The 24,051-nt window shown below is 46.2% G+C and overlaps 3 protein-coding genes across 6 annotated transcripts in view; 1 reads left to right on the forward strand and 2 right to left on the reverse strand.

Moving 5' to 3' along the window:
• EEA1 (early endosome antigen 1) overlaps positions 1-2,512 on the reverse strand; it is a 49,346-nt gene extending 46,834 nt beyond the window's left edge. Inside the window, exon 1 of one of the 2 annotated variants that reach the window (XM_078861031.1) lies at positions 2,307-2,512. In XM_078861031.1, coding sequence (XP_078717157.1) covers positions 2,307-2,336 — 30 coding nt within the window. In that variant the 5' untranslated portion in view covers positions 2,337-2,512. The remainder of the gene's footprint in view (positions 1-2,306) is intronic. The other variant, XM_078861032.1, reaches the window with a different exon arrangement.
• A 2,647-nt stretch (positions 2,513-5,159) lies between these two features.
• LOC144934831 (peptide methionine sulfoxide reductase MsrB-like) lies at positions 5,160-19,440 on the reverse strand. Of its 2 annotated transcripts, XM_078861033.1 has the most exons (7): positions 19,309-19,403; positions 15,357-15,479; positions 13,499-13,607; positions 11,224-11,301; positions 10,053-10,081; positions 8,970-9,067; positions 5,160-6,643 (listed from the first exon to the last, which is right to left on the reverse strand). In XM_078861033.1, exons 2-7 carry the CDS (start codon positions 15,463-15,465, stop codon positions 6,488-6,490), a joined length of 579 nt encoding a protein of 192 aa, XP_078717159.1. In that variant the 5' UTR covers positions 15,466-15,479; positions 19,309-19,403; the 3' UTR covers positions 5,160-6,487. The 2 variants fall into 2 exon arrangements, with proteins under 2 accessions (XP_078717159.1, XP_078717160.1); XM_078861034.1 differs by lacking the exon at positions 15,357-15,479 and having other exon boundaries at positions 19,309-19,440.
• Positions 19,441-19,842: 402 nt separating this feature from the next.
• Positions 19,843-24,051, forward strand: part of HEMK1 (HemK methyltransferase 1, mitochondrial release factors N(5)-glutamine) — a 45,522-nt gene continuing 41,313 nt past the window's right edge. For both annotated transcript variants that reach the window (XM_078861040.1, XM_078861039.1), the window contains exon 1: positions 19,843-20,113. The gene's annotated coding sequence lies outside the window, so the exon portion shown is untranslated. The remainder of the gene's footprint in view (positions 20,114-24,051) is intronic.

Genomic DNA, 24,051 nt, shown 5'->3' on the forward strand with positions numbered 1-24,051 from the left:
AGCAGGTTGTTATCGTGGGGGGCTGTGTGGGGGGCTGTGTGTAGGGTGCTGTGTGTATGGGGCTATGTGTGGGGGGCTGTGTGTAGGGTGCTGTGTAGGGGGCTGTGTGGGGGGCTGTGTGGGGGGCTATGTGTGGGGGCTATGTGTGGGGGGCTATGTGTGGGGGCTATGTGTGGGGGGCTATGTGTGGGGGGCTGTGTGTAGGGTGCTATGTTTGGGGGGCTGTGTGGGGGGCTATGTTTGGGGGGCTGTGTGGGGGGCTATGTGTGGGGGGCTGTGTGTGGGGGGCTGTGTGGTGGGCTATGTGTGGGGGGCTACGTGTGATGGGCTGTGTGTGGGGGGCAGCAGCAGATGACAGTGCACCAAACTGCATTGTTCTACTCTACATCTATGCTCCCTGTCTTCACAGTCCCAGACTTGCCGCCTGAGAGGTCAAATGACGTCCAGGAACGACCAACAGCGTGGGGGGGGGGGCTCTCTCGTGCTGCAATGTATTGACAAAAGGACTCTCTCTTGCACGTTCGATAGTTGAGTTAAGCAACATAATCAAAGATCCCTCTCACTTAAAACGTAATTTATCACAGCCAATGCAATGATCCATACTGGGTTTTTTTTGGGGTCATTCCAAAATTATTTTCATGAACCCTCCACCACCCAACATGGTTATCAGGTTTACAAAGATAGTGTGTTTATCTTGTAATGATCAAATTCCAATAAAACTCCTCACCGGTGGCTTAAGATGTTTCACCACCGACTTTAACATCAAGATGCGACGTTTTGAATAAGGGCATCGATTTCTGAGTTCACTTCCTAATGGAGCTTAAAGCAGTCCAGGCTTTCAAATGAGGTTCATCTGGTTTATCTTTTCATAAGAGGCTCACCTGGTTCAGGCTCTCAGAAGCTCACCTGGTTCAGGCTCTCAGCTCATCTGCTTCAGGCTCTCAGCTCACCTGCTTCAGGCTCTCAGCTCACCTGGTTCAGGCTCTTAGCTCACCTGCTTCAGGCTCTCAGCTCACCTGGTTCAGGCTCTCAGCTCACCTGCTTCAGACTCTCAGAAGCTCACCTGGTTCAGGCTCTCAGCTCACCTGCTTCAGGCTCTCAGCTCACCAGCTTCAGGCTCTCAGCTCACCTGCTTCAGGCTCCCAGCTCACCTGCTTCAGGTTATCGTACAAGGCTCACCTGGTTCAGGCTCTCAGCTCACCTGCTTCAGGCTCTCAGCTCACCTGGTTCAGGCTCCCAGCTCACCTGCTTCAGGTTATCGTACAAGGCTCACCTGGTTCAGGCTCTCAGCTCACCTGCTTCAGGCTCTCAGCTCACCTGCTTCAGGCTCTCAGCTCCCCTGTTTCAGGCTCCCAGCTCACCTGCTTCAGGTTATCGTACAAGGCTCACCTGGTTCAGGCTCTCAGCTCACCTGCTTCAGGCTCTCAGCTCACCTGCTTCAGGCTCTCAGCTCCCCTGTTTCAGGCTCTCAGCTCACCTGCTTCAGGCTATCGTACAAGGCTCACCTGGTTCAGGCTCTCAGCTCACCTGCTTCAGGCTCTCAGCTCCCCTGTTTCAGGCTATCGTACAAGGCTCACCTGGTTCAGGCTCTCAGCTCACCTGCTTCAGGCTCTCAGCTCCCCTGCTTCAGGCTATCGTACAAGGCTCACCTGGTTCAGGCTCTAATACGTTGTACTATGAGCTCTGCCCCAGGGTTCTCAATCAACCATCGCCTTTGATTCGTGTGTTATTATTACAAGACATTGTCACACACACACACACGAACCCCGTGTGGACACACAGCAGGCTGCTTTCGGCAAATGCCATTAACGAGCACGTCAATGGCAGCAGACGCAGTGGCGTGGCTAGAACCGCGCCCGGCCACCTTTGTCTCCCCAACACTTGACAAAGCCCACGCACGCCGGAGCTTGCTACTCAAGGCTGTCTAGGTCAACCATTTAAGGCCGAGTCGACCTAGGGGACGGCTCGGCACAGGCTTCACAACAACCACGTGCCACCGAGAATCGAACCCGGGTTGGAACCCATTCGTCGCACGGCGCGCTAACCATTCCGCCACCGCTCCTTACACGTACACACACACACGATCCCACACATCCACAGAGCACGCTCACCTCGGGTGAGCAGTTAATTGCTCGTCAATTAACGCGGCTCATTAACACACAATGCACCTGCTCGCCTCCGACGCCTCCTCCTCCACTGTTAAGGCCTCGCATTAGTCTCGTCAATCCCAACAGCGAGCCGTACGTAGTCTCAGTGACAACGACCAACCAAATCGTCACCGCCCACGAGGAAAACATTTTACCCACCGGAGCCTTCTGTAAAAGCCTTCGAAACATAGTTTTTGATGAATAAAAATCCGCCTCGGACCGCCTCGCACCGGCCCCGTCCTATGTACAGTGCTTTCCCTGTCTCTCTGTGTGTGTCTGTGTGTGTGTATACACACTGTGTGTAAGCTACTGCACATAGACCCGCCTGTGCGTATCCGCGCTGGTAAATGCAATGAGTGCCGCCTACCCTAACTGCGGTGTCGCGCGCGAGGCCCGAGCGCCCCGTTATATTTCATACTACGGATAAACATCGGCGTAGGAGGGGAGGGGCCCCCAGAGGGCGGGGTTGTAAAGGGGGAGGAGCTGTCGATCCCCCTGCCCCACCCCCCACAGTCACGTGCGCGCGACGGTTTCTCACGTGGGGAGGGGGTTGAGTGGGGGGGGGGAGTGGGGGGGGGAAGTGGGGGGGGATTGTGCATCACGTGATATGTCCAAATATGGATATGCCGGAAGTGATCACGTGGCGTGATTCAGATGGGGGGAGCGGTGGTGCAGCGGTTAGCGTGCTTGCGATACAAACCCAGCGACCAGAGTTCGATTCCCGCTCACGGCCACCAACACCAGTGACGATTATCTGAGCCGGTCCCTGAGCCTCCCCTAGATCGACTCGGCCTCAAATGAGTACCCGGTGCGTTGTGTAAAATCATCGCCACTGGGGAGACAAAGGCGGCTGGGCGTGGTGCTGGCCCACCCACCCCCTCGTGTAACCATGCCGGCCTTCAAAGGTGCTCGCCTGCTGTTGCACTTGCCCCAACAGTCTGTTAAGGCTACACGGGGGATCTTTGGGTGGAGGGGGTGGTCATTGATATAAAAAAAATTAAACACCAAAGTGGCCGATTGTTGCACAACAAATTAAGTGTAATCTCGTAGTTTTTCCACGGATGTATGCAGGAATATAAGGGGTATGTTCACTTTTTTTTATTTAAAGCTTTCGTGACTGCAGGGATTCATATTCTTGGTTCTTTCGGTAGTAACGTAGAAGGGAAATAATAAAATAATAAAGCAATTTTTTTTACTCAAATTATAAAAATAGAAAAAAAAATGCTTTTTTTTAATTTCCCTTCTACGTGACTTTACCGAAAGAACCAAGAATATGGGTGTGTTCACCTTACGTAGTTTTTATGTAACTATCCCCACAAGTACAATTAATAATAATACACACTCAATGTGATTATCCACACAGCAACAGCCGTGTGCGAGCATGGGACACGACGGGAGGAGTGATCCTACTACCTTTAGCCACTGTCTAGGAATATCATTGTGTGGATTCATCACTTTTGCTTCAAACTTTCACGAGCTTTTCAGTCCTGAGGATTTCCTCATCGCTTACAGAAAGTGTTACAAATGGTTTAAAACGGAAGCTTCCCCGCGCACAGCAAGGCTCGTTATGAATTGTTTCATTTCCAGCGCCGGGTTGATTTTGACCACACTTGGATTTGTGACGTCACTTACCTAGGGGGGGGGTCAGACCTTTGTGACGATGTGACGGGAGGGGGAGAAATGTGACGTCACATCAAAATGCGCAACTTTAAATAAATATAAACACGTTCTACTTACTTAAATAGACTTTTTAACAAATGTTTTCTCCTACAACATCAGAGTGCAGCGCCACATTACATACGCACTACAATGACAATAGTTAAGCGATTTGAAGCATGTTTTATTTTCAAAATGGAAATATGGTTTTTGGGGGGGGGGCAGAGCTTTGTGACGTCATATTTGATAGGGGGTCTGACTTTGTGACGCCGCGACGAGGGGGGGGGGTCAAAAATCGACCAAAATCGCGTGACGTCATTTATGGACGGCCCCTTAACGAATGAATCGTTAAATTCAGCCTTGCGTGTTGTTCTCTCTTTGGCGTTTCTATTATCATGGGACATCAGTAAATATAAAATAACATAAACACGAAGAAAAGAACAATGATAATACACTTAAACACAATAACTGCCATCACCAAACACAGGCCATTAAAGCGCAAAACCAAGCAGAACCACAACAAAAAGAGAACCAATACAGCAGTAGGGAAATGAAACTGAAGAGCTCAAATTCTTAGTTCTTTCGGTAAAGTCACGTAGAAGGGAAATAATAAAATAAAAATATAAGAATTTTTATTGTTTTATATATTTTGGATTTTATTATTTCCCTTCTACGTGACTTTACCGAAAGAACCAAGAATATTAATCCCTGCAGTCATGAAAGCTTTAAAACAAAATTTGAAGAGCTCAAGTTGCAGGCACCATTAAAAAGCCAAAGATGGCGGTGGGATGGTATTGAATAACCAAGGACACTGGAAAACAATAAGTTAACAACAGCTTAACAAAGCAAAACATATATCAGATGACGCAAAAAACACTTTAGGAAGGCATTGACAACCTTCATTAAAGATTTGGAGATAAAAGCCCTGATCTTGTCCAAGTCAAGAACTTGGGAATGACTGTTGCCTCACTTGGCACACCACATCCAGTATAGCTACTCACTTTGGTTGTGGTTACAGAATAAGAATCTTTATTTATACTGGAGGAATCCGATGAGCTATAAAGAGCTCGTTTTCACAGATGTCCAGTTACGGAGTTGAATGCCCACCTCATGCAGTCCCCATCAGCGGCACTGAAAAAGTGGGAAATTAAATCCTACCAATGCCTACCCAGTGAATACTGCAAAGAAAGTAGATGATCACAAACATGTATTAGGACTCATACTTTTTGGTTTTTTCGGTAAAGTCACGTAGGTAAAAAATAAAATCTTAATTAAATCACGACATTCGGAGGCTTGTGTTGCTTCCGAAACGTCGTGATTTAATTTAGTTGTTTTCATTTTATATAAAAAATACTAAAAGTATGGATCCTTGCAGTCACGGAAACTTCAAATCTAGAATGTATTAGGACTGTTTTGATATACCTTTTGAAACACAACAGTAATAGCCTTCGAGTATGACGTGATACTAGTTAATTACTATATAATACACTGTGCACACCTACACATCCATTGAATGACCTTTATTTTGAACATTATTGCATACACCATCACAAAAGTATAGGATTCATAATAAAACTTACCATTAATAATCGTGTGCCTCTTTATAGGGGGACAAGTACAAGCTAATGGGCAGGTAACTATACCAAGACGCAACAACATTATATATAGGCCTACAATTTTTGTGCAAAAAAATCTAGACATTAAACAAATAACCATCAGAGAAAGGAATGGATAGTTTAAAACCTGTGACAGCATATTTTAACACGAGGCTTTCTCGACCAATAGAATCTATAATACAGGTGTTTTGGGTTAGATCGCTTAAATAGGAATGTGTCGTTAAACCCGCCACCACCCGACACAGCCAATTAGTAAGGTTTGTCACGTAAACAGAACATGCCAATTCGTTACTAGTACAGCACACCGGTGTGTTGGAGAGCAAATCCACAACATTTGCAATCTTGAGTACGACATTTCGCCAGTAATTACAACCGGTATAGACAGGCGGCAGCCAGATTTGTGGAGAAATCCACCTCCTGTTTAGGTTCCTGCATTTGTCTGTTGGGATGCGGTCCAAAATCCAACTTGTATTGTATAACATCTCACACTTGTAGATCGGTCACCTATTTTTTTTTTATCACCTCACACGTGGGCAACTCTGTCCCTGCAGCGGAGGGTTGTCATGCACATTACTTAAGTGCAATTAATTTTGGTTGCTACAAGCGACATCCACAAGGTGTAAATATAAAACCAAATAAACAGGCACCCCTTTTTCTTTAGGCGTGTATGTTAGCTGTGTCTCCAACTGTGAAACATGAGCTTCAAGTTTCATTGATCCTAAAAATATATTCTTTAAATCTAAAGCCTGGCATCGCCACCATCGCATACGCTCTAGTGATTTATCAACATCGGTTGGTTTAGCTATCGAGTGTGCAGTCGGTGCAACTGCAACCGGTGGCCCAAGAGGCCCAGACGGCAGGTTGCAAAGAGATGAGAAATTGGACAGGCAGGCAGCAACGTCATTTAATTCCCTGCACCAAAGCCTATGCCAAGCATGCTATGTCACTGTTAAAGATAAAAGCCAACAGTATGTTTGTAGTTGCATCTTAATTTACGACATTTCCACTAATAAAATGCTAACGTAAAATGGTTCCGTGTTGTGCACACTTTACAATGCCCCGGATGCCTCACAGCTCCGGTTTTACGGGCGCCTCTTCCACAGCCTCAGCGCCACCCTCTTCCTCTGCGCCGGGGTTGAAGGTCAGCGAGGCGGAGTTAATGCAGAATCGTTTCCCTGTGGGGGGTGGCCCGTCGTCAAACACGTGGCCCAGGTGTGCCCCACACTGTCGGGGGAGTGGGTAGTAAGGAGGGAGAACGGAGTCAATCGCTGCCCTGTGCCTCCCAATTAACACGGTTGGCTATGTACGGTGCGAAAGAAGTTCAACATACGTACATACATACCGTGAACATGATATTCGTGAATCTCTTGTGTTGCTATCAGAACGTGCGTTGAGCAATTATCGTCTCGCTTAAAATCTACTAAACCATGGCAACTGACCACATGGGACATTTGAGAAACAGTTGCCTGAAGGTTTTGATTTTAATTGTAAAAACCTTAAAAGGTTATTCTTATTATTTTTTTTAAACTTGTCTCCGACTGTTCTATGCATAACTTACACCATTACAAAACAAAGTGTCTTGTAAGATTGTCTGCCAAATTCAATGGCAAAAGTAAAGGTGCAACCCTGAAATTGCTTGCTCACGTTACTGCTGGCGGAAGGGCCTCCACTAGAGGGAGCTCTAGAGATCCGCTGAGGGGTATTTTCTGCCTACTCTTCCCTGCTTGCCTGGCATCTTCAAAGAGTTGGGGGTGCCCACACTTTTCACCCACCAAACGAGAACTGCCGATCAAGTTAAATTGCTGTTTTTTTTCCTGGATTTTCTGTTTGCACTTAGTCACATAGTCACTTTAAGATGTTTTCTTGTTCATGTTTTTTGTTTGTTGCGGTTGCACCCGATTCAAGAGCCGAATGTGCTCACAGGGCTATACCTAATAAATTAACTTGAACTAGCTGGGTCGACAGAGGCCGTGAGTGATTGAAGAAACTCGGACATGATTTTCACTGTCGTGCCGGGGGATGAATCCAGCGATCTCTATATTGCAAATCCAGGGCCCTAACCATTGTTGGCACTGTCCTGTGGGACCGCAAATCATGCTGCTGACAGTATCATGACTTGTGGCTGCGAAGAAGACCGATACGTGAGTGGCAGTCTTTTCAATAATGCCTGGCTGTGTAGCTTGACATTTGAGGAAAGGTTGTCCATTGAGACTTTAGTTGTTTGAAGTTTTTTGTTCCAATCTTGAGCTAATCATTAAACCACGGAAGCATGTTGACTTTCGCGGGAATATTTTTTGGTTTTCGGCTCTTGTTAGTTTGCACGTTGCCCGCCTGCGAATCCTGCAGCAACCGCCCACTGCTAGCGATGGTCATGGGCTGTGGCCGCGTCCTTGGAAGAGAACTGCTGAGCTCAATGGGGCCTCACCCGCTAAAATAAAGTCTGAGTCGGCAAACAATGAGTGGGTTGAGCAAAAATTATTACCTACAATCCTAGGATTATATAGCCTTAAGTGGGCCAGCCTAGAGGAAGCCCGAGGTGTTGCATGTACGTATGTTGAACTTATTTCGCATCGTACGTAGCCAACCATGCTAGTCGGGAGGTGCAGGGGAAGGACAACAAACGAAACACAAAAAATATAACAACAGGTTTTACCCTTTCTGGCAATAAAACAGTTGTGTTTAGATGTTAAAACACCAAACAGAATCATTTTTAAAGGAATCCTGTCTGCATTAACCACACAACTGATTGGTCCACACCAGAGACAGCTGATGTGGACCAATCAGTTTCAAAGACAATGGATATATTATAAACACATTTCTGCGGAGGGAGCTGGTAGGAACGTGTTGGGTTGCTCGGTCAATGGCCAGGGTCAACGGCGGCGTGGTGTATTCCGCAAATATGCCCGACTGTGAGGGCGGGCACAAGCCGGCGTGAGTAGGTTAAACGTTGAGTTTTATAAGGGCACCACGGGGTGACCAGCCCCTCCCCACCCAGCCCCACCCAGCCCCTCCCCACCCTCCCCACCCAACCCCTTCCCACCCTCCCCAACCAGCCCACCCTCCCCTCCCCACCCAGCCCCTCCCTGCACGACGGACGGACACAATAATCCCCTGTGGGCTGGTGTAACCAGGAGGTTCCTACCAGTATCATAGCATGTTTTTTGTTTGCATGTTCACCACAAGTACGTGTGGTTAATGCAGACAGGATACATTGAAAAAGGATACTGTTTGGTGTTTTAACATCTAAACACAACTGTTTTATTGCCAAAGGGCCAAACCTAGTGTTAGATTTTTATATTGCCAAGAAAGGTCCCATATTCAAACACAAAAAGCAGATCTAAAGAAATTCGTTTTCAATTTAGTATAGTGGTGGTGTATAGTAATGCAGTGTATCATAGTGTAGTGTATAGTAGTGTATAGTGTAGTGAATAGTGTAGTGAATAGTGTAGTGTATGTTGAACTTTTTTCGCACCGCACGTAGTGAACCGTGCTAGACGGAGGTACGGAGGGAAGGACAACAAACTAAACACAAAAAGCAAGGTGTTCTCACCTGGCCGCATGTCACTTCAGTTCGGTGCATTCCATGCGAACGGTCTTTTGAGTGCGAGACCGCATTTGCACTTATGATATTGTAGAACGAGGGCCATCCTGCAGAACAAAATACACTGCACTCATGTCACAGACTAACGGACACGTTTTTAACGACACATTTATATTTACGCGATCGAACCCAAATAACCTCTATTATGGATAATATTGGTCGCGAAAGCGTGTTAAGCTGTCACAGACTCTTTAATAATTTGGTAATGATGCATTGGCAGTTGTGCAAAAACACAATGAGCAATAAATAACTCACCACATCAGTCAATAAGGTGCCTTAAAATAACAAAATATAATACCGTAGGTGACATCAGACAATGACCTTCTTCAGAGCACAAGTATGTATATGTTGAACTTCTTTTGGACCGTACATAGCCAACTGTGCTAATCGGAGATGCGAAAATATTGTCCACACAAATTATTTATGTGTTGTGAAGAAGCGCCATTTCTCCAAATGCCGCCTATTGTTTTTTTACTTTTAAGGCGAATGTGTTGAATTTTGTTACATTTAACGAGTATCTTGATTTGAAGCTTTCGTGACTGCAGGAATCCATACTCTTTGGTTCTTTCGGTAAAGTCACGTAGGTAGAAAAATAAAATAAAAAATAATATATCACGACGTTTCGATCGCAACACAAGCGGTCGTCCTCAGGTGGAAAAAATAATCCAGCAGTAGAACTGCTGGATCGAAACGTCCTGATGTATTATTTTTTATTTTATTTTTCTACGTACGTGACTTTACTGAAAGAACCAGACTATTTAACGAGTAACTAAATCACTTTCACAAACCAGGGGTTTCCATTAGATCATTTTAAAAAGTCAAATTAAAAGCACAATATGGAGCCAATAAAAATTTCAGTTGAGAGAAATTTCACAATTATACAATCAGATTTATCTGCTGCCCACCTGCCACTTACATGTAATGATTTAAAAAAAAAAATCAGTATTTGTGCTAACATTACATTTCATTTCTCACATTTTAAATAACATAAAAATACACCCATCTAATGGTGCTCAACTTAAGACAACATACCGGAGCCAGAATCATACTTTGCTTGTGATCTAAAATGGGAAACAAAAATATGACAAACATGATCATTTGTGTTTTGCTTCATGTAACATAAATATAAAGCGGTTAGCAGGTAAATTAAAAATCACAGCATGGTGCTTGTACAGTTGCTGAGAGGAAAGAGCTCATCCTTTCATACAAATGATTTTTGCACACTGGAAAAAAACCCATTATAATTGTATTTAATTCAATTATTTACACATTTCACCATGTTAACCCCCACCCCCATCTTAATCATAAACTTGAGCCAGCTGAAACGTTCTCTCAGTGGCATTCAAAATTCCAATTTTTATTTTTCACGAGCCCGTTATTTATTGCGTACGTTTCCAAAGGCAGAATCTTTACAATGTAAATAAAAAAACAGCATCGTACGTACGTAATTAAATTATACATCTGCGGGACAAATAAAACATTTTGAGGTGCACCAGCGATGTCGCGGCGACCTCGCGTGCAGTTCATTTTTAAACCTCACCTTCAAGCATTAAAATATAAAAAGCACAACGGCGTCCGGGGAATAATTTTTACTGGAAAATAAAATAAAGTACAAAAGCGTTCAGCATAACGGCACTGTTTGAATACCACATTTTCAAACATTCGTCAGGGCACACGGAATTTTTTCTCGCGTTTAAGATTTCCACGGCCCCCCCCCGCTGATGAAGTGAATTACCACATTCATAGCACGCGGCACAACACAGGAATCAATTTGAAAATAATAGCAATATATTGTTAAACTGTACAAAACGTAACCTTGAATGTCTGGCAGATCTCTGCGATCAAAAAATTCAAGGAAGCCGGTTGAAAGCAGGTGGAGGCGTAAGCCAATCATAAATCGAAATGCGCCCACTCAAAAAGAATGTTAAACAATCTGGCGTTTAAATTGGACTGAAAGGCTGGTATCGAAAGAAAAGCAACTGCATTACCAGCCATTACAACCGCCAAATTCGTCAAACGCTCTGCGGCTGATAAGCGCCAACACAAGCAGCCCCGCTATGCTACAGTAAAAAAAAAATCACTTTTGAAAAGTTGTGATTTGTCAACTGCACCATGGGGGATGGCTGGGGTAGATGGGGTGGGTGGGTTGGTGGTGGTGGGGGGGGGCCTCGCTAAAAATATCCCTGAACGCTCGACAACGTACGTGAAGAGTGGCACTTGGCAGACGACGCAGCCGTACGTCCCTTTACCCTTGTGCTCCGCAAACTTCCCTGTGAAGGCACTGGGGAGGGAACGGGGAACAGTGCAGAATTCAGTCAGCATTTCTTAGTCGCACGCTTCACGGCTCCGGTAGACGACAAACTGCGCGATTCGAGTCCAGTCTTACTTAGCCCGTGGATCCCATTTAGTCATTGCCTTAGCGACAAAAGCAGGCTAAGGTGTAGTCAACGCTTAGGTAACTAAATGTTGGTGCGAGGGGCGCCCATTTTAAATTCCCCCCAAATATTATCAGGTCGGCCAGTCCGTCAACTCGGTACATTTTTTATGGTAGAAATATAGCTAAATACCATGTTTGATCTTCCTTCGGTAATACACTATCTGCATTCCGAATAGTTAATTTAATTGAAATGATTCACATTTAGTTGTCGTTAGCACTGCAGCAATCGTCACGCACGATGACTTTTGTCCCACTCAATCAACGTTGACTAAAATTAAATCACACTTTGTTGACACATTTTTATGTCAGTAACTTAATTAACAAAATTAGAACTGGATAGGGTGACAGCACAGGTGTCACATGCGAGCCAGAGTAAGCAAACCCCCGCTGAATGAAAGCACTGTCCTACAGTATGCCACAGTGTTCGTAGTACCACGACTCCTCTACTTACGAACATTAGACTTACGAACATACCTATGGAATGAGGTTTTTTTTGGGTTAGATCACATAAATATAAATGTGTCGTTAAACCCGCCACCACCCGACACTGTCAATTAGTAAGGTTTGTCACTTAAACAAAACATGCCAATTTATTACGATAACCCAACTCGTTCGTAAGTAGAGGAGTCGCCGTATAGAGAAGTGGTTCCTAAACCGGAGGTCAGCGGACCACTTGCAGTTCGGCAAGGTCGTGATGGGAAGCGGTCCGGCGACACCGCTTCACGTTAAATTTCTTTCACGGAACACCGTTGGAGTCTGTACTGCAGGGTGGTGCACGAAAACATTTTTGAGGGGTTCATGTTTTAGTCATTTGTAAGGGTGACGGTGCATTCGTCTGGGTGGGTGGGGGATGACTACGATGTATAATGCCGATTGAGTAATTTGCGGGCAAGTTTTGATTTTTATTTTTTGGTCAATTCGGTCTACCACTGCGAATGGAGTCAGGGCCAACCGGTGTCTCCCAAGCCGCGTGCGGCTCCATCGAAGGGGACATGACGTAGAATGCGCTCTCACAGTGGCAAAGAACAATGAATGTATCCCGTGCTGTGCCGAATACTGTCACTAGAGAGAGGGTGCTTAAAAAATGTTTAACACTTATATGGGACTATCGTTTTTAATAGAAAATGAACGGATAATGCACTGTAACATGATAACAAATGTGATATTAATAGCTTCAAAAAGTCAAAGAGTCTCCACTTGTTCGCCATCGTTGTCAACACGTGCCTGGAATCTTCTCCAGGTGGTCTCCAGAGCCCGGAGGCACATTTCTTGTGGCGTTGTTGCAAATTCTCAGAAGTGTTAAAACATTTTTAAAGCACCACCCTGTATATAAACACTTGGCTCATTGCAGGACTCATGGCTACTTTTTGGCGCCTGGCCTCTTACAAGTTGGCCACGCCTGCGTCAGGGGATCCTTTGAGGTCCACTGTGAAGCAGACGGCACATATTATTAAGGTTATTATTATTAGGGTAAACCCTATTCTTATTTTTCATACCTTGATTCTAGTAAAAAGGCCCCATGATACAGCTGCTCACCCCGAGCTATAAATGTTCTGATACGTGCATTGTCTTTGTACTGTCAGCCTTTTGGCGTTCTCTGGCCTAACACTGGTGAGACTAGGCCATAACGAAGGCTGTTTCTGGTGTAGGCAAATCAGTTTCAAGGACAGTGCATACAATACAGAAGTACGTGTGGTTAATGCAGACTTGATTCCTTGCTAAAGGTCTCTATTTGGTGTTTGAACATCTTAACACCTGGTTAATTGCCAGAAAGGGTAAAACCCTATTCTCATTTTTCACACTATGAAGGCCATTACAGCCCGCAGTCATATCCAGGGTGATTGCTGTATCCAAAACGTGCAACAGGCGGCGAACGCCCATGTCACCGTAGACAACATGCCACCCAACGGTGGCACACGTGGGGTACACCGTGTCGATATCTAATGGGGCGGCCGCTTAATCCCTCCAGGATAAATAAAGATTGCGTTTCTGACTGGACTCCACCACAGCACGAAAGGCGACGACGGAGCGAGGCACTCACGGCTCGGTGCCCTTCTCCTGGGTCACGTGGAACTCGAGGGGGCTCAATTTCTTGCGGAGCTCCTCCTCCGCAAAGTTGACGCGACATGTCCTCGTGTCCTTGCACGAAGCTGTGGGCACAGCGCAGGGCAGGCAACCTCTCATGCCCCCACCTTTTTTCCAGCGGCACACCTGAGGCGGAGCTCATGCGTTAGGGGGGCCCTCGACGGTGCAGGCTGTTTTGCACTGGCTAATCGCTGAGCCGCCGAGCCGAGCCAGAACATAACTGTTACATGCTGCCATCAAAATACATCGGTGTCTGGCTCGGGGCTAAGCGGGACGTGGGGATATTGACAGGTTCGCTGCGTGCGACATTGGCCGCAAGCACAGCGAAGACACAGCATCAACCGTGCCTCGACTCGATTCGTTCGTTTTGTGTGATGTTAACGGCACGGCGGTGGAAAATCAACCCGACGCCTCCTGAGCCATCATGAGAATGAAATCTTTATTTAGACTGGAATAATCCGATGAGCTATGAAGCTCTTTATCACAGATGTCCAGTTGGGGCGAGTCAGGAAGTTGCAACACTGAACAATACGAAAAGAGATCAGAGTGCAAATTATAGGAAAGCTAAGCAAGTCACTAAATAAAAATAAAACAGGGCCCCAAAGGGGGGCCCTTTGCACGGCGGAAAACAGGACCTCCAGCATCATCCCCACAGGCAACGAAGCACCTTCTTCTCAGATGGCATCACCAAGAACTCTCCTTCAAGAAAATAAAACAAGGTCCGGATACAACGGCATTCTTGTTTTGAGCCAAATGAACACGCTCGGCTTACCCGTGTTGCTCTTGGCCTATAAAGGCCCCCCCCCCTCCGGCCCCGAGGTTCATTTTAAAATCGGAGCCGCAGATTTTTTCAAATAAGCGAATGGATTTTTTTTTCCCACAATACTTTTTGACATTTTTGTGTGGTTGTTTGTATATGTCCTTGACATTTACCGAAGAAAAAAAAACATTTTAAAATCCTCGGCACTCAATAGTTGATGCTACCTGTGCAATGCTTCAATACCCTAACGTCAACATAAATGCCGTTTTGCCAAAATCAATATCTCTGTCTTCCCATAACAATAAAAAAAATACAAGGCTGTGCGTCAATCCACTACTAGATAAAGCTTTTCGCTCACCATGTCAGTTATGGGGGTTGTTTGACCATACTTTACTATGGCTGCTCAGTGCCGGTTGGTGAAGTGGAGGGGGGGGTACCCAGGACCGGTTCAGATTTCAATCGTTGCTGACATCAGCCGAGGAAGAGAATAGAACTCAGGTCACCGGGTCCATAGCCTCGTGCGCAAGCCACTCCGCCACGACTCCCCATCATCAACTCTGATCAATACACTGTTGGTTAAAAGCATCCTCAAGCCATCGCCATCGCTCGCTGTCCGCCAAATGACAACAACAACAAGCAGCAGCGATCTTGGCAAGCCAGTTAATAACTCTCCGACGTCTCTTTGGGCTCAACCGCGTGTCGTTCGGCACGATGTTCGGCGGTTCGCTCAACGTGCTGGGGAGCTTTTTCTAGGAAATCGGGTGCCGAACAAAAACGCTCCATTGCTCGTGGAGCGGAATGATATGCATCATGATCCGTGTGTGATTTTGGATTAGGCCATGTGTACGTAGTGCAGAACGACACGAGGAACAACGCGAAGAAAACGCACCGGAAAGCAACACACAACAGCCGCGGAAGCCGACGCAGTGTTGTTACTAAACTCGTTCCAAGTTTTATTGCCGTTCAAATTTTGCCAATCCACAATTGCCAAGGATGTTTTGCCCACTGGGGTAGGAAGGGGAAAAAAAACAACAAACGTGCGCGGTGCATTTACCGACTAAGGTCGTCGACAGGGCAATGTGCCTCCTCGCGTGAACGCTACCAAATGCCCTGCCAGCAGCGCGGACAGCGGCGCAGCCCAGCAGCCTCGCTGCCCAGGACATCGTCGCACCTTAAACTGCAAAAAGGCATCACAACAGCGCTTTGGCCACGGCCACGTTCCACGGGCTCTCGGTTTTTATTCATGGCGAGCGTATTGATCCACAAGTGGTGGACCGCTAGAAGCAGTGACAGCAAAGCCAGCTAGTGCGAGGTGTACGTGGACTCGGGGTGGAATAATTCACACACCCCCCCCCATCCCCACCACTCCCTGGCGCTCACACGCCCCCTGCCCAGGGATTGCATTGCCACGATTAGATTCTAGAATGCTAACATCGTGGTACGTGGCAGCTCCTGTCAATCCACTGCTGGATGAAGGTCTCTCCATGCTGTGTAAGCCGTGGGGGGTTGTTTAATCATATTTCCCCACCCTAATCAGCATGGGTTTGTAAAAAAGGGTTCCGTGACAGGGTCAGATTTCACTCGTCACCGATGTTAGCCGTGACCGGAAATTTAACTCTGGTCACGTGGTTCATAATACAGTGTGCTAACCACAATCCCACCGTTCCGCCCCCATACATGTACTGATTGTAAACATTTAATGCAATGCACGTGTGCTAAGCTTAGGAATCGAAGATGCATTGACGTATCATCATTATTCCTCCCATGTGTAACAGTAACATAAACAACATCTAAATTTAAACGAACAAGTGTTCAAATGTTTTACGATCATGTTATTTTTCCAAGCAAGACTTCATTATTACTACCGGGAATACAGTGCACTTGACCGACACATTCTTAAGAATGTGTCAGTGTGTGATGATGAACTTGATCACATGGACGAGTGAAGGCGAGCATGGGTTTTTTTTTAACCACATGACCATGACAATATTCATGTTCTCAAAGCACAGCTCTGAGGTTATTTGGCACGAAGACTTTTCAGTTTTGTTTTATATTTTGGCCTCGGTATTTTTGCATTCCTGTTTTCCCAAAACGCATTACCCGATGAACCCAGAGAACCAGGTTCAATTCCCAGCCACGGTGAATCTCAGTGGGAATTCCCATGTGAATCAGTCCCTCTGCTTCATCAACTCGCAAATGACCGAGTGTCGTGAATTATGGTCAAACCATCCCCACAACCAACAAAGCATGGGGATATTGTCATACAATAGAGGATTTAAAAAGGTCTGTACATTATTCATTTTCATGAAAACTATTTTGCATGAGGCATTTTCTTTTCCTCATTAAATGAACCAATCCATAAAATTTGATGGTGTAAAAAATTTTAAATTACCAAAAATAATTGGCACGGTCAAATATTTTAATGTTAGCATTTTAATGTTAGGTTTTTTTAAATGTATTTCAGAACCAGTGAATGAGAGGTGATTTATTTTTTACATCCATACAAGTGGAACAATTGCTCCTACTTTTACTTGGTTGGATATGGCGAAAGTCTTCAATTTCCCCAGTAGATGGCAAACGGTGACCTCGTAATCAGTGCAGCTCAAGCACAAGATCGAGTTAAGCAATGAGGCAAAGCTCATTTCAAACGAGCTGTACACACTTGAGTGGAAATTCTCACAATTTGCAAAGTGCTCCTGCATGCATAGATATGGACTACCCAGCAGCATTTAACTGTTCACTAAACACAGCATTTGCCTGCTTAAATACATTCTGCTGGGAACACATTGGGAACACATTGGTCCTGGAAGGCCAGTGGGCCTAAGGACTAGAAAACGTTCGTTTATATTTGAAATGGTGCCTAATGATAACTGCATAACACACCGCTCACAATTAATGATTCAATGGTCAGTGCACAAGTGAAAACATCTCTGCCAATGGCAACGTACATGTTGTCAAGCGCCAGCATAATGAGCGCCAATTATTGGAAAGCCAAAAGTGGATTTTTGCCATATGAATGTGCGATTTTGGCTTTTTTGCATTCTCAGAAAAATATCGGCATTGGTAAGAGAGCAAGTTTTGTTCACGACCCAATTTATGAAGCCCTTGATATGTTTATGGTTAATTTTTGTTGTTGCAATTATTGTACCGTTTGTATCTCCCGATTAACACGGATGGCTACATACGGTGCGAAATAAGCTCAACATAACCTTTACTGCAGCCTTGCATCCCTTTGCTTTTCATTCGTTAAAAAAAGTACAATGTTAATAAATGCATATGGTTTAATGAAACAAAGTCGCTGTCTTTACATGCCCATGCTTAGTTTGTGTTTTCGATTATTTACCTTCTAACAAAAGTCTGGCCGTGTCTCGCACCCCCAGAAAGGACATCTCGTACGCCCAGGCGGTGCGTGATGCAGCCCAGGTTAAGCAGAAGAAGAACCACTGCTTTAGAGTATTTGCTTTTGTGAGCCAGGACAATCGGTTCTTACTTGGTTATACGTAAATAAATAGTCTGTCATTGTTGACGATTGTATAAATTAATAATTAGGCAAGAGTCTGCCACCACAAACAAATAAAATACTGCGTTTGTCCATCAGCCGATCGGCGTTCAAAGCCGATGTCTTGCGGCAACATTGACTTGAGCAGGCAAATGTTGTCTGTGTTGAACTTCTTTGCCACCGTACGTAGCAGCCAACCGTGCTCATTGGAGGAGCGAATCAGGCCTGTTAGCATGCCCCTGGGTCGCGCTATTCAGGAGCACTTTGAAAATCGAGAGACTTTTTGGGCTAAGGGTCTCTCCACTCAAGTGTGTGCAGCTCATTTAAGATCATTTAAGATTAGTCCTGTTCCCCAATGCATAAGTTAGTGCAATTATGCATTAATATTAAACGTGCACTTGTTTTGTATTCTAAGGAAGGTGAGCAGCAACCTATGGCCTCGCATTAAAGCCTCATGTTGCCGTGAAAAGCTCTGAGGGGGTTATAAAGAATATACAGTATCTCTAAGTGATATTGTTATTTGCGGGGGGGATGGGAGAACACCGAGTAACACGATGTTTTGAGTTTGGAGATGACCGTAAATATGAAATGTTGGTGCAACGTTAACACGTTTTAAGGGAGAGAGAAAGACTGAGATTGGGAAGCACATGGCCACAAAGTGGGAAGATGGATTCTAGATTTGAAGCTTTCGTGACTGCAAGGATTCATATTCTTAGGTTTTTTCGGTAAAGTCACGTAGGTAAAAAATAAAAATTAATAAAAGTAAAATAAAATAAAAATCACGACGTTTCGGAGGCAACACACGATGGAGTTTGGTGGCACGGAACCCTGGAAAAGCGACGGGGCTTGCGAGCTGACGAGAAGACGCGAACGCACGGGGCGGGCACGTGTTGGTCCAAATCATTGCGCGTGGACATGGAAAAAAAATGCTGCCGGGGTAATAAATGTAGCGGGGCCGTCTCGAACAGCAACAAGCGAGAAGGGTCGCGAGTTCGAAATCACCACCGGTGACCAACTCAAAACCTTCATGCATTGCGTGCCCAGTGTAGCGAGTTAAACAACATGTGCAGCATTAGTCAGTCGTCCTTCCCCCGCGTAACTCTGATCAGCACGATTGGCCACGTACGGTGCGATAGAAGTTCAACACAACAACAACCGCGGCGCTTGTGCCAGGCTAGATGCACGTTGAGGCCACGTGAAATGTCGAACGCCCGCCGGCGGGAGGTCGCGGGGCGAGACCCCGGTGCCACACGGGTCGACCGACTGAGATGACTGAGATGACTGGCCCATGCACCCACATGTGCCCCCCCCTACAGTGCCCCCTACAGTGCTGTATAACACACGCACACACGACGTTCGCGCGCGTGTTTGGATCCCGTTGGCCAAAGCGTTGCGCGTTCACTTGGCGGGCGATGGGCGGACCCGCTTCTTAAGCGGAAGCAGACGGCGGGCGGGAGGCAGGAAGGGAGGGAGGGGGGTGGGGTAACGTGGGGTAACGTGGGGTTACCTGTGAACGTGTATTGCGTCGCGACCACCAACAACACGAAGAGCAGCAACAGGACGGGAGCGATGGCACCCAGCGCCTGCGACTCCCAATCGGCGCACATGGCCACCACGTGGGGGGGGGGCGTCGGCGGAAGGTGACAGCGGGGGGCGGATGTGACGCACCGACCGGATGTCACGAACAGCTGCTGATCGCGCATCGTCACCACGTGCGTGGTAGAAGGGGGACAGGTTACGTGCGTGGGAGAGGGGGGGGGGCAGGCCACGTGCGTGGGAGAGGGGGGGGGCAGGTCACGTGCGTGGTAGAGGGGGGCAGGCCACGTGCGTGGGAGAGGGGGGGGGCAGGCCACGTGCGTGGGAGAGGGGGGGGCAGGTCACGTGCGTGGGAGAGGGGGGGGCAGGTCACGTGCGTGGGAGAGGGGGGGGGCAGGTCACGTGCGTGAGAGAGGGGGGGCAGGTCACGTGCGTGTGAGAGGGGGGACAGGCCACGTGCGTGGGAGAGGGGGGGCAGGTCACGTGCGTGGGAGAGGAGGGGCAGGCCACGTGCGTGGGAGAGGGGGGGCAGGTCACGTGCGTGGGAGAGGGGGAGACAGGTCACGTGCGTGACAAGCGGACGGATCGGAGACAGCGTGGCGTGGTGCATCGATGCCAAGTCTCGGTCAGTCGACCACCCCCCCCCCCCCGTTGGCACCTTGCTGCGCTTGTTGCCATGACCTCCTTTGCCAGCGCGGCCCTTCGACTCCTCACGTGGCCTCAAAAGTGCACCCAGCATGGCACAAGCGCCGTGGTGACGTCACCGCCACTTCGAGGTGCGCGACTGTTCTATATATTGTATTTTTTGGATGGGTTGTTATGGTGGCCTAAACCCGCTCAATTTCAAGTCACGCAGGACAGCGCTGAGGTTTCTGACCACTGGTGGAAATTCCACATTCCTATAACGGGAGTCGGATATTTCTCCACGGTGCGCCGCGTTGAGTGATGCGTATTCTCTCAAAGTGGCACTTTATAGAATCCGGAGAGATGATTATTGTCCTGAGTGGACGTCTGACCGCACGGGCTGTCATTTTTAAAGTCGTCTGGATAAAATAGTTTTTGTTATTTATGGAATAAGTCAATCGTTTGGCACGTACTATTGCACCATGCTACGTACGTACTATTGCCGAGAAATGATCTGCCTTGCCTGGTATACAGGAGGTCGTGGGTTCCATCCCAACCCTGACACCTGTACATTCGGAGCAGAGGTGTGGACTCGAGTCATGTGACTTGGACTCGAGTCAGACTCGAGTCATGAATTTGATGACTTGCGACTCGACTTGGACTTGCATAACAATGACTTTGTCCCACCTATGAGATGTGGACTCGAGTCATGTGACTTGGACTCGAGTCAGACTCGAGTCATGAATTTGATGACTTGCGACTCGACTTGGACTTGCATAACAATGACTTTGTCCCACCTCTGATTCGGAGTTTGCATGTCTAGCTCCCCGTGGTCATGGACATTTTTCTCCGGGTCCTCGGGGTTTCCCTCCACATTTAGAAACATGCCTTTAGAGGATTTAGCTGCTGTAACTTTCTACATGAGATAAGCCACTTCGTTGAGCCATCGTTTGTGGCCAGGTCGCTTCTGAAAACATAACTATAGCTCAGTGGGCCTTACCTGGTAAAATACAAATACAGTAAAACCTTGGATTGCGAGTAACTTGGTCTGCGAGTGTTTTGCAAGACGAGCAAATTTTTAAAATAAATATTAATTTGATAAACGAGCGAGGTCTTGCAACACGAGTAGTACGTGTATACGCTTTGTCTGCCGAGCGCCACGTGATCACAACTGATGTCCGAGTGCTTTGATATACGAGTGCTTTGGATTACAAACGCGTTTCCGGAACGAATTATGCTCGCAATCCAAGGTTTTACTGTAGTTTTTATCACCATGGATGATTACAGTCAGTGATTTCCTGCTTTAATGAGCATCCAGACAGACGGTGCTTATCTTCTGTTTACAGCCCTGAGCCAGTGGTGGAAATTCCACATTGCTATGCTGAGGACGAGACTTATCATTAGGGGCCGACCATAAATGACGTCACGTGATTTTGACCGATTTTTGACCCCCCCCCTCGTCACACGGCGTCACAAAGTCAGACCCCCCCTCAAATATGACGTCACAAAGCTCTGCCCCCCCAAACCATATTTCCATTTTGAAAATAAAACATGCTTCAAATCACTTAAAACTATTGTCATTGTAGTGCGTATTTAATGTGGCGCTGCACTCTGATGTTGTAGGACAAAACATTAAAAAGGAATCGTTGGGAAGCTGAAATTTAGCATAAAATTCACTTCAAAATATTCAGCGTCTAATTAAAACTGCAGATGTTCAGAATATTATATTGAAATTCTCTAATAATTATCAAATATTAAAAGTAATAACTATAAAAAAAATACTTTAAACTTTGTAGTAGAACGAAGCAAAATGGAGAGTACAATTATAACAATCACATATTCATTTCACAGAATGAAAAGCCTGGTAGAATCATTAGAATAAAAATGTTTAATAACAATCATTCAAATAAATTACAAATTGTATGATTCTCCATTCTCCCATGGAGAAGCAAAATGCTCCTTCATGGAATAAATGAAAGGTGACCTTTGTAAATTTAAATAATCAAATAGTTATAATGAAAATTAATCAAAATTTGGGTTCTAACAATCCTATTTAATTTAAATCTATTTAAACTTGTGCATTTTGAAGTGACGTCACATTTCTCGAACCCTCCCCCCCTCGGCACACATCGTCACAAATGTCTGACCCGCCCCCCCCCCCAAGTGCGTGACGTCATTTATGGACGGCCCGTTAGTCCATCATTGCTGAATTCACAAAGTGGTATCTATTTTATCGACCGTGGAGAGATGATGGGATTGAGTTAAATAACCACCTATGAGAATATGAACTCGCAACCTCCCCATTGCAAGCCGCTCGTTCTGCGGCTGAGCCGTCTGTACCGCTGAGCCACATGTCAACAGAAACGTGGACAAGTTGGTTCACATACCATGCACCAGTAAAAAGAAAAACTCAATGATTATACCCGCGATTAACCACATCTGTAAGGTCTCTGAATTTGAGCATCCAAAATCATCGGAACTACCCAGGTGAGTGGCTACTTACAAATGAGCTCACAGTGACGGGTGAGAAACAACATGGGTAGGTGATTGTAATTGAAAGTTGAGTTCCCAAAGAATCCCTGCTGGGACTTGTTCCCAATAACAGCTGCTGGGCTATTCACAGATGAGTGGGTATTGACAGATGAGAGCCATTAATATATATAGAGATCACGTATATACAAGACTCTGTGTGAAACACGTGCCGATATTTAATCTGCCGTAGAATTGCATTTGTATGCGATGACAGATTTCGGTGCAGGTTAATAGATCGCATGCTTTGTGTGGCTGTGCTGCTGAATGTGGCTGTGATCATTAATTTATTTTGGACAATAACGTGATTACAGGGGGCAAAATCGATGTCTTCCTCATTAATATTTCATGCATTGTCTCGTGCATAAAATACAAGTTGGATTCATATTACGTCTGAATGCGACCACATGCTCAAGGCGTGGCACAGAAACAGTAGGTATATGTAATCTAACCTATATAATTCATTTTTTGTCTGTCTGTCTGTCCGTCCGTCCGTCTGCGTACGCTCCCTTGCGGGGGATGTAGCTCTCGGACCGTGGGGTTCGCCGAGATTAAATTTTGCAGGTGGGCACGCCCCCGGCCCCGCGGTAAACTTAGGCATTTCCGATTTTTCGTCTCTAAACTTTAAATCGGCCCGATAATCGATTTAGTGCGATTTCTATTTATTTATAAAAAATATTTATTTATTTAATATCGCCGACCGGCGCGGACCACGGCGGTTGCCGCTGGCAACGGGTAGCAACAACTTCGCTGCAGGGTGGACGCCATTTTTAATTCCCGTTAAAAATATGCGCACGCATTAACACGCGACTCTGAGGTAAATTCATCAAAGTTTCACGTCCTCTTCACTCCGCTTCCACCCCAATGTGTGCAATTACTATTATAGGGTCGGTAGATAATAAAATTATAGCGATTAGACAGTATTATTGTAGCGCGGGGGGGGGGGGTAACGGCCCCAGCACCCAGCCTCAGCCGGGTGGGCAATCTAGGCGAGGCCGGAGGCTCTGCACGGTACTAGGCCTCGACACGCAACTCTGTCAGGCGACGACTTTGTGGTATAAACTCGATATACCCAGCGTTGCCCGGGGGAAAAATACATTTAAAATCTTCTGAAAACTTTAAAACATAACATCCCAATTAAAATACAACTGTGTAATTAAAACTCTTAACCCGACCACGCCAAGAATCGATTCTATGAATCGCGAAAAGGAATCGAAGGTTGTAGATTCATTTAGAATCGCCTTATTTCCGTTTAATATAAGTTGGTTATAGAGTTGATATAAACTGCTACGAATGGGAAATATCCGGCGTTGATCGGGGCTAAAATATAATAAAAAACTCCTGAAAACTTTAAAACATAACATAACAATGAAAATAAAACTCTGTAATTAAAAATGGAAACCTCCTATGCGCCAGGAATCGATTCTTTGAATCGCGCAAAGGAATCATCGAAGGTTGTAGATTCCTTTAGGATCGCCCTTAACGAGTGGTGAGGGAGAGTGGTGAGGGAGAGTGGTGAGGGAAAGTGGTGAGGGTGAATGGTGAGGGTGAGTGGTGAGGG

Source organism: Lampetra fluviatilis, chromosome 11 (genome assembly GCF_964198595.1).
Source record: "Lampetra fluviatilis chromosome 11, kcLamFluv1.1, whole genome shotgun sequence".
Taxonomy (NCBI): Eukaryota; Metazoa; Chordata; class Hyperoartia; order Petromyzontiformes; family Petromyzontidae; genus Lampetra; species Lampetra fluviatilis.

What these genes read in the sequence shown, in the direction of transcription:
- LOC144934831 (XM_078861033.1), bottom strand. Translation starts at nt 15,465, where the DNA reads ATGTCCTGGGCAGCGAGGCTGCTGGGCTGCGCCGCTGTCCGCGCTGCT. An exon ending in CCTGTCGACGACCTTAGTCG is followed by an intron (nt 13,608 to 15,356) that starts GTAAATGCACCG and finishes CTGTGCCCACAG; the next exon opens with CTTCGTGCAAGGACACGAGG. An exon ending in CAGGAGAAGGGCACCGAGCC is followed by an intron (nt 11,302 to 13,498) that starts GTGAGTGCCTCG and finishes TTCCCTCCCCAG; the next exon opens with TGCCTTCACAGGGAAGTTTG.